Raw genomic sequence first — 10,731 nt, forward strand, 5'->3', positions numbered from 1 at the left:
TTTGTCAAGTTAAAGAGAGGAGGGCCCTAGTGCCTTCACTCGGCCTCTTCTTTAACATAGCCGCACAGCTGTAAAATGGAAATACACACTTTTGTTTGCACAGTAGAAATCTTTATCACCTTACACGAATGATTAACCAGCATACCTAACCTCTTTGGTTTACTTGTTCATGTGAACTTTCAGAAAATAATGAAGTTATATGTAAAAAATTGAGCTACAAGAAGTGAAAAGAGGAAGTAAGAAAGAAAACATGACCATGATGATTTTTAGTAGTTACAGGAAGGGAATTTACTGGATATATTTACTTTAAAACCCACACAGTAAAAAAAGAAAAAAGAAGATAAGGACCTTGATTTGTTTTTCAAACATGATCATTTTGTTCTTTGATAAAAATAAACCAAGGTGCATCATATTCAGCCTGCATACTGCTATTCTTTAAACCACAGATGAACCAAAGGGAGCTCGGGGGTTTTCTACAATATATACATTCAGGAAATACAAGTTAAAGTAGTTGCCATGTTCATGTGATGGACAGGAAGTCTTGCAGAAATAAGGGGAGGAAAATGAGCTGCTCACAAACCACAACATGTCACATGATATGAAAAGAGAACTACATGGTGACAAGTCACTGCTGCCTTCTGTCCCCGCACTTGAAATAGTTTTACCACTTTCACGGCGAACACGTCAACGCCACAGACGCGAAGGACGTGAAATCATACTTTTGCTTTCGGGAGACAGCAGCAGACATGTTGAGTTTCTGCAGTTTTTATGTGAGGGACTGGACATGTCACACAAATGGTGCATTTTTGCTGCAGTGAATTACACAATCATTCGCACATTAAAGTCAGAGCATATTTTTAACATGTTGCATTTTATCAAACTGTAGATAGAACAATAGTTATTAGTTTGTCAAGTAACAGTGCAACAGAAATGCGTAGCATCATAGGAGAGTTAAGAAACTGAAAACCCAAAAATATTTTCACAGTGGAGATTTGTCAATCACATTTAACATATACAGTGACTCATGTCAGGAATTTATAAAAAGCTGTGACTGTGTCCACGTCATTCCTAGCTGAGCTGGAGAAACATAAATACAGGAATTTTTGCATCTATGAAAATGTGATAACAGGGAAATATCCAACAGCAGTATAATAATGGGCACATTTACACAGTCCACTCTCAATAAAATTGTCACTCCATTGTAGAGTAAATCTGGACTTAATCCAAAGGGCTACAGCCTTAATAGTATCTCTGTGAAGAACAGCGTTGCCTTGAGCTAAATATTAATACTGGCATGCTAACACACAGCTGGAATATGAAGCAAGCAAAGTTTCAAAGTTTGCAGTTCCGCTAGTGACCACATGAGGATCTAAAAGTGTCATTCCCCCATAAAGATCTGCCTTAAAATGTTACTTTACAGTAACTTTAAGTGAACATACGTACAGCATACTACTCCATGCTATTCCTTCTTAATAATAAGTCAGGGGGGACTTTCTTATAACTTCTACTTCTGGTTTTTGGAATCAGAGGTGATTTTCTTAGGTCAGTCATACCAGAGTAAAAGTAGGTTGGAATATTCAGCAGCTCATGACTGACCCAGCAGCAACTGATTGAAAGTATCTGCATCAACAACTTTGGATTGCAAGGCAATCGCAGTTTGTTTTTCTGAGACAATTTCTCTGTGACACATCTTTTTTTTTTTTACAATACAAGATTCAACTGAACTGCTTCTACTTTGGTTCTATTCTTATATAAATTGTGGTTGCATGTTACAGTTAAATCACCATCCTGTAGAAACTACATCACTGTTTGTGGTGGGTTTTCTGAATTCTGAATGCAAGTAGATAATGTGAATTTCTGTTTGTGCAGTCAAACACACGTGCCATTTTACAACAAACAGATTGCTGACTCGACCTCATTCACTTGCAAACTGTTAGCAAACTGATGTCATCTTAATGCACTAAAATTGCCTTGAAAATGGCAACTGACTGCAACCATTTCAAAGGCAACAGCACCATGCCAATGACTTTGTTCATTAACTTGACTGTAGCATAATACTGGTGATAGGAGTCACTCATCTGAACTTCTGGACTGTGTTCTTTCTTGTTGTTCTTGCTTTTTTTTAGTCTGTTACTTAATTAACACCAATAAGCACTTTTCTGTGCTTGTGGATTTCACCCATACAATTTATGGATGCAGCAAACCAACTTAGCACTTCAACTTCACCTCACACAACAGCAGCCACAGTGCTAATGGTGAGTCTTCAAAATGTGGAGTCTAGAAGCTGGTGAGTGCCTTAGTGGGTATGTCCACCAGCATGCTAACATACAGTGCTAATATTTGAAAGGTATAATGCTTACCTTACCTGTAATGCTTACCCTGTTTAACTTCCTGATTTGGTGCATTAGCATGCTAGCAATGCTAATTAGCATAAACATTTTCCAGATATTTGGCCTGAAACTAAAAATTCAAACAAATGAAAATTTAACTGGATGTTTGTACTTTAGGAGACAACACATGATCACACGAGTTTTTAAAATTCTCACATGGATCGCATCACATTTCACTTATAGTGTTAAACTATGTGCACGCACATTTGATTATCCACAAAGCAAGGACAACCTATGTCACCTTAGATGAAAAAAAAACAACAATATTATCAACTGTGACTGATGCATATTCATCACATTTGGCTTACAGTATAAAAAAACAATAGAAAATATACACTGAAAGTTTACTATGTATATAATGAATTGCTGTTTTGGATTTCCAACAAGCAGTAGGCGGAACAATTAGTACTCAAGTTTAACCCCCATTAAGTATTATATATGACAGCAGAAGCAATTAAAAACTTTGCATCATTAGTTTTTTGCTTCATCTCCAGAACAAGTGAGTTGTTATGTTGCAACAACCCTTTTCTAAAGATTATTATTAAAACCGTCAGTTGTCAAAAATTATAGCCAAACAAATTCAAATAGCTTAGCTTTTGTACAGAGAGTCCCACATTAGCAGGTATTGGGCACAGTTCTGACTGGTTTGAGAGTTGGTTTCTAACATGGACCCAAAAAACTTTTAATGGAAACGACAAGAAGCTTAAACAGAACATCAAAGGCGTCACTAACCAGTACAAATTGTCTGTCTTATGAAACCAGATCTACTACAGTAAAAAACAGGGGATCTGCTGAGCTGAAAGCAAGCCAACAGTACATTTTGAAAACTCATCAAATGTCATATTTACTTCTAATTGCAGTAATTTTGCTTTTAAACATTCTCCATTGCGTTAAATTGTTAAAGAAGAATGAGATTTACTCGAGTCTTGTGTGTGTGGGAGTTATTTTGAAGCATTATCTTCAGTGGTCACCAAGATAAACAGTCTGTGCAGAATCAGAAGTTATAACTGATTTAAAAAAGTTTGCTGACTTTGCCCCAAATTTAGGTTTTAAAGATCTTTGTTCCTCTCCTGGAAGTTAAACTTCTACCACCGTCTTTGCTGCTGAATTCAGGATTCTTTGAGTGTCAAAGTGATGTCAGTTTAATTCTCTAAGGATTTGGTGGGAATGGTGTGGGGATGACACTAGAATTGGTTCTCAAACAGCCTTTGGAAACAGCATCAATCAAAGTATCATCAACCTGAAGCTGCTTGTGATGGAAAAGTTTGCACAGGTGTCTGAGTCTAGCTGCTTTTCCTCAGAACTCAGATTTGGCACTCACAGAGCTCTCATGTGTTCCCTTTAACTCTCCGCTGGTGGCCCCTGACATCCCGCCATTATCTTTACAAAACAATCGCCGCAGTGTGCCGCGGAATTTCTCCGCCCCAAACAGGTAGACCAGCGGGTCCATAGCACCATTCAGGCAGGTGAGGGAGGAGGTGAGGCGGTTGGCCAGGCTCAGGCCTCTGCGTGTCTGGCATGAGACGTCTGGGTGGCTGTAGCCCAGGATGAAGGTGGCCCTACTCATATGATAAGGCAGAAAACAGACCACGTAGATGAGCATAACCAGGCCAATGGTGCGCAGGGCCCTTAGCTTGAGCGCCGGCTCCAACCTGGAGCCGCGATGCAAGCTGTGAATGATGAGGAGGTAACAGGAAAGAGTGGCGAGGAAAGGCGGCATGAAGGCGACGGCCAGCGAGATCAGAGCGTTGCGTGAGGCCTTCTCCCTGTATAGCTGCAAACACACCGTCATGTTGTCCACCTGTGCAGTCTGATGGGTGACAAGCAGCGGTGCCATGGAGACAGTAACTAGGACCCAAAGAGAGAAGCTGATGATCTGAGCATAGCGAGCGCGACGAATCTTCAGTGACCTCACAGCGTGAACCACAGCCAAGTATCGATCCCCTGCTACACAGGCCAGGAAGTACAGGCTGGCATACATGTTGACATAAAACAAAAAACCCACCACCCGGCAGGGCACCTCGCCCAGGGGCCAGTGGCCTCCTGTAAAGTGGTAGGTGGCCCTGAGCGGGAGGATGATGACGTACGATAAGTCTGCCACAGCCAGATGAATCAGGAAGACGTTAGCTGGAGAAGAAACGCCACGCTGGTGAGAGAAAATCCAGAGAGCCAAACTGTTACCGCTCAGCGCCAGAACAAAAACCACGAGGTAGAACCATCCAAACAGCTGGTTCTCGATCGTGGTCTCCAACACTACACAGCTCTCTGATGACTGATTGGATGGCAGATGCATTGTAGCAGACTCCATTTTGGTGACTGTGGAGACAGAAAATATTATAATTATCATTACCTTTAAACCATTTCTGTAGTATAAGCAGAAGTGCATATATTCAGGACAGTTACGACGGGTCTAATTTTGCGCTGTAGGCTGCAGGGGTGGTCAGATTTCTGACCTGAATTTGAGTACTTTTGATTTTTTTTTTTAAGTTTATACACACACATACACACACACACACAAGACAGCAAAAACAGTCCCAGTAGACTGCATATTCTTTAGATCTTACAATCACCTCTTCCTTAGAAAACCCACCCACTGCTCCATCCAACCCCGCCAAGCTCCAACTGTTCACTCTTTGTATTCTTTGCTCTCTTTTCCCTGTTGCTTTAGCTCACTCTCTACACAGAAACATCACCGGGGCGTGAACAGCAAAGTCTGACTTTAATTAATTTAAGGCAAGGCTTCCTTCACTTTGGTATTTCTATTGGATCCAAAACCAACATTTCTACCGTGTTTAGCTGGGGCTGAACTGTCAACCCACACAAAAGATGTTTCTGTAGCTGATGGAAGGTTCCCAAATGCAAAAAACCCTCCTTAAATTCAGCAAGCCTGTTTGTGAGAGAGTTCACTTTAGAAGCTAAATACATGAAAGGAAGATTTGGAAAGTGAAACAGACTCTGTTTGGTACACCTGTTCAACTGCTCATTAATGCAGTTATCAAATCAACAAATCACATGGCAGGAGCTCAGTGCATTTAGACATGTAGACGTGGTGAAGACAGCCTGTTGAAGTTCAAACTCAGCATCAGAATGGAGGAAGAAAGGTCATTTAAGTGACTTTGATTGGTTGTTGGAGCCTGATGGGATAGACTGAGTATCTCAACTGGTGATCTACTGGGATTTTCCTTCACAAAGGGTTTACAGAGGATGGTCCGAAACACGGAAAATATCCAGTGAGGAGCGTGTTGATGTCAGAGGTCGACATCAACATACAGTTCATACAGACTCACTAAAATCAGACATTAGAAAATTGGAAAACTTTGCTTGGTCTTCCACGTATCAACGGTTCAGGCTGCTGCTGGTGCTGTAACATTGTGGGGAATATTTCCTTGACACACTTTGGGCCTCTTAGTCCCAACTGAGCATCATTTAACCACCACAGCCTGTCTGAGTATTGTTGCTGACCATGCCATACCTTTATGACCACAGTGTGCCATCTTCAGATGGGATAACACAATGTCACAAAGCTCACATCATCTCAAACTGGTTTCTTGAACATGACAGTGATCTCAGTCCAACAGTACAACTTTGGGATGTGATGGAATGGGAGATCATAGAGGCAACTGACAAATCTACAGCAACTGTTTGATGCTGTCATGTCAATATGAACTAAAATCTTTGAGGAGTTTCCAGCACCTTGTTGAATCTATGCCATGAAAAATGAAGGCACTTCTGGAGGCAAATGGTAGACCTACCTGGTACCATCATGGTGTATCTAATAAAATGATTTCTGCACATGATAGCAAAGAATAAGATATACATTTAAAGATATATGTTTGTTTCCTATTACTTCAAAATAAGAACTTTCTAGACTTGTATATGGAAAAGATCCATATCCAAAGACTATCAATAACATTTCCTGATTGTTTCTGTGTTCTCTTTATGTTTTAGTGCTCATACAGTTATTTTTAGCTCAAATATATTTTTTAAAAATAGCATAGAATAGAATAGAATTCAACTTTATTGTCATTGCACATGCACAGGTACAGGGCAACGAAATGCAGTTTGCATCCATCCAGAAGTGCTTTAGTGATATAGATATATTACAATATATATTAGCAATAATATAGATATGTGAGCTTATGTGCTTAAACAATGCAGAATAACCACAATGACTCACACACACAAAAAAAACCTGACTGGGCTAAATTTCACTCCCTGACTTTTGGCCCTTTAAGAAGCAGCGTGGCTCTTTTCAGTGGGTGTTGTGGGACCCACATGCCAGGGCATTTCTCAGCCAGGGCTCAGAGTCAGAGCTTTCAGTCCCCCTGAAGAAAGAGAACTGCAGTCCCAGCAGGGATAACAAACCAGAAACGGAGCAGCTGAATGGAAAATCTTCCATAAATGCAGATAATCCTGGAGAGAGACAAAGCTGAAATACGCCTTCATCACGGCGATCTGGATAAGCAGATCTGTGCAGTGAAGAGGAGACTGAGCATCCTGGTATTGGTCCTTTACACACAGCGCTTATGGAAAAGCTGCAGCAGCTGTAATGTGTGAAATCTTCCATTGTCTAATGTGAAACAGGATTAAATGAGCCCACTTCATAGTAAGCAATGATAGAAATTTGTTGAAACAGTGCAATCAGTAAAAGATTGAGCTGTTTGGGTTTGCATGAGCAAAGTGAGAAATTTACAGAAAGGTTTATTTAGTAAATCAACGGCAGAGGCAAGTATTTAGTTTAAGTTATAAAGGAACAAATAATAAAGAGGACTTACTGGACGGGCACTCCTAAAAAGAAAAGTTTTGCTGCTGGAAGACAAAGAGGAGATGATCAGTGCAGGAGCAGGGAGCTGTACGTGAAGACAGCTAGTTCGTCTGCCGCTGTGTGGAAAAACTGGCGCTCTGACATGAGGAATGCTGTCCTATAACCCCCCTATCTCTCTCTCAAGATGTTCTCGGGAATGAGACTGTAGCTCTTTTTGTGTCTCAACAAATTTGATAACAGAAAGGGAGTCCCAATGGGAGCCTTTCGTTTGAACCCTGACCCCACCCTTTCTTTCTCCATCCCCTTCTTTTCAGAGAGCCACTTGTGCGCTTCACAATAGGCTGAGTCAGAATGAGCGGCGCATTTCAGCAGCGGAAAGAAGAATGGCATGCCTCAGTCGCAATGAGTTTTGGGGGTATGGCTCCATGGTAACCAAGGCTAGTTGTGCATTAAGTGCCTTTACCATGAACTCCCAGCCTCCCACTGACAGATAGAAGATGGACTGTGTTGTTAATTGTGTTGTTAAAAGTTTATGACTGAAGTCTCCGAGATGATCTTTTGTACATGGCCTGCTCTGTTTTGGAGGGGGCCCCAAGCCCTCACTATAGGAGAGCCAGAGAAAAACAAGCCTTGAGAGGGGGGTGCTTGGAGGAAACAGAGGCCCTTGTTGCTGTCTTGCCTCCTGGGGGCATCTTGAATTGGCATGCCCAAAATAATCAGTCGCATAGCCATCGGACAGATGTGGAGAGGGGACCCACTGACCAAGGGGAGATAATATTTCTTTCATACATGAACTTCACAGCTGTGTTTCAGACACATTGGCCCTTCTTCTCCTCTATATCATCGATATGCAAATGGTATTCTGTAGACTTGAATGAAACCACTATCTGCAGACTGTGGAGAAGCTTTGACATCACTACTCTGTTAATCTACTGCCAATTGCTAATTGGGACAGCCCCCCGCTTTTGTTCGGCTTCTCCACTTTGTCTGTTATTCGTCTTGTTACCCCGAAGCAAAAACATCCCCTTGTGCAAGAGCACAGCATCATAAATTTATCATTCTTCTTACTGCTGGGAGGGTTTAGTCAATAAAACGTGCTTTTTTCTTGCTGATGAAAGAGTTTAATAAAAACAGAGATGCTTTCATTTTAAAGGATAATTCCGTCATTGTATGTAGCTGTGGACAGCCTCCCACAAGTAAACAAACATCTAAGTTTATCAGTTAGACATGACAAATGAAAACAGAAATACATTCAGGCCGATTTAAAACATTTTAAAAGCATCAGTACCAACTTTTTTCATTTGAAGTTAATCAACTCAAGAACAAAAGTAACCTCAAACTAGAAAAATTTGCATTTCCTGCGAAAATGCTGTGTGGATGCCTTAACGCGTAAGATGTCTGCTGAAAAAAGCTGAAAAAGTTGAAATTTAAAAAAAACAAAAAACAAAACGTTGCCCTGAGCAGGATTTGAACCTGGCCCTTCTGGTCTCATGGCGGCAACTCATCTCACTGAGCCAAACTGATTCTCACAAAGAAGCGGTGAGGGACTGACAATTGTGCTGAAATGAGCAGAAGCTGCTGAGAATTGTGCTGATAAGAGGTGAAAAGGCTGAAAATTTTTCAGAAGAGGTGAATAAGCAGGATTTTGGCAGAAAAGAGGTGAAAATTCTGCTGAAAAGAGTTCAATCAGCAGAATTTCTGCTGAAAAGAGTTTTTTCTGAAAACAGCAGAAAAAACTGAAAATTTTGCTGAAAAGAGTTCAATCAGCAGAATTCTGCTGAAAAGAGGTTTTTGCTGAAAACAGCTGAAAAAGCTGGTATTTGTGCTGAAAAGAGTTTAAAAAGTCTAACTGTTAACTGAAAGAAATGTTGACTGGATTTGAACCCGGGCCTCCCAGTCTGAGAACGGATGCTCATCTCACTGACCTAAAACACAGGTCAACCCGGCAATGAAAATCAGTGAGGCCACTGATAATATGGCAGAAATGGGCAAAAAATATTGCAAAAAAAAATTCAATATCTCAAAAAGTATAGAAGTTATGAGCACCAAAAGTCATAGCACCCATTATCAGAAAGAGCAGAATTTTTAAAGATTTGAACGGAGAAAATCGGCTGAAAACTGAGGGCATCCACACAATAATCGAATGTGTATTTGAACTAACTTTAAACCTATATTGAATTCAATTCAATTCAGTTTTATTTATACAACGCCAAATCACAACAACCGTCACCTCAGTGCACTTCATATTGTAAGGTAAAGACGCTGCAATAATACAGTGAACGTATTAGCTTTGCTATTCATCCATCCATTTGCTATTCATCCATCAAACATTTAGCTGCTCCTTTTTTTTTTACAGCTATCCAAAGTTCACCATTTGATCCTTTTCACCTTGCAATGGTTAGTTCCAAAATTTTGTTTGTAATGTTGAGTAACAGCTGAGCCTGTTGGTGATGTGTGTAGGAACTGCTGACAACAGACGGTATAAAAGATGGATGCAATTTCCACATCTGAAAAAGTGAAACCAACGTTGAAAGGTCTTAAACCTGGATTCTCCTTAATGACCACCAGGGGGCCAGATCTGTTGTTGCAAAACGCTTTGCAGTCCTATAGAAGTCGATGAAAAAATAGCTCTCTGCTCTGATCTCTTTAAATACCTCCCTGCTGGGTCTATGGTTTCGCTAACTCATTTTTGGTTAAGTTGGATAAAAACAAAAAGTCTATTGTGTAAATTTTGGTTATACTCTAATAGAAAGGAAGATTATGTCTGGCTTCACAATTGTTCATCTCAAGGCTTCAGTATGGGCTCAAATTGTATGGCGTTATTTTTGTGCCACTATTCTGAAAAGCTAAATTTGAGTGAACAAAACTCATTGCTGCGTGCAAAAAATGTATTTCAGTGTTTGCTATGATCCATACACACACACAATAGCAGCCCCTCTTGCTCAGTTTTTGCATTTGCGCTCGCTCGCAATGTGTTGCTTGCGCTCTCAACATTTCCGCCCGTGCGCGTTCCACTGTTTCTATACACCATTATATTTGTGCCACAAAACCAGCCAATCACAGACTTGGATGCAAAAAAATCTGATTGGCTGTTTTGGTCTCCAATCAGCTTGAAATGATGAAATGCACTATCCCAGAATCCATTTCGTCCAAAAAGCGAGGCAGTGGCGGAGGAACACAGAGTGGCGGAGTTTGAAATATTACTCTTTCTGGGTCACAAAATAAACTTTTAAGATATTTTCATGCGAGAATGGTGCTGTGTAAACTTCAAATAGCTGCTCGATTTATCAAGACATTACATATTTGCACAAGTGCTCTAAACGTTTTCGGAGATGCCTGTTACCCACCAGCTGACCAGCTAGAATGGAAAAAGACACAAAGCTGGAGTTATTCTGTCTTTACGCTGTCAACGTGCTGCTGTTGTTTAGCGCAGTTCAAAAAAGCACCCCTCTGACAGGCAAAGCCATCTGTTCTCTGATTGGATAGTTAAATTTGTGATTGACATGACATTGGCCAATCAGATGAAAGGAAGAAAAATAGGGTCAAAATTCGTACTTGTAACTTGAAACTTGAGTG

At 40.6% G+C, this 10,731-nt stretch overlaps 1 protein-coding gene across 1 annotated transcript; it reads right to left on the reverse strand.

The window, feature by feature from the left end:
- Positions 1 to 296: 296 nt before the first annotated feature.
- On the reverse strand, positions 297 to 7,384 carry gpr17 (G protein-coupled receptor 17). Its single transcript, XM_085397658.1, has 2 exons — positions 7,166 to 7,384; positions 297 to 4,706 (listed from the first exon to the last, which is right to left on the reverse strand). Exon 2 carries the CDS (start codon positions 4,696 to 4,698, stop codon positions 3,688 to 3,690), a length of 1,011 nt encoding a protein of 336 aa, XP_085253784.1. The 5' UTR covers positions 4,699 to 4,706; positions 7,166 to 7,384; the 3' UTR covers positions 297 to 3,687.
- Between the last annotated feature and the right edge of the window lie 3,347 nt (positions 7,385 to 10,731).

Source organism: Rhamphochromis longiceps, linkage group LG23 (assembly GCF_057381845.1).
Source record: "Rhamphochromis longiceps isolate RC_006_pf linkage group LG23, R_longiceps_female_GT1.1, whole genome shotgun sequence".
NCBI classification, from domain to species: Eukaryota; Metazoa; Chordata; class Actinopteri; order Cichliformes; family Cichlidae; genus Rhamphochromis; species Rhamphochromis longiceps.

Coding starts and splice junctions, on each gene's coding strand:
- gpr17 (XM_085397658.1), bottom strand. CDS start 4,698: ATGGAGTCTGCTACAATGCATCTGCCATCCAATCAGTCATCAGAGAGC.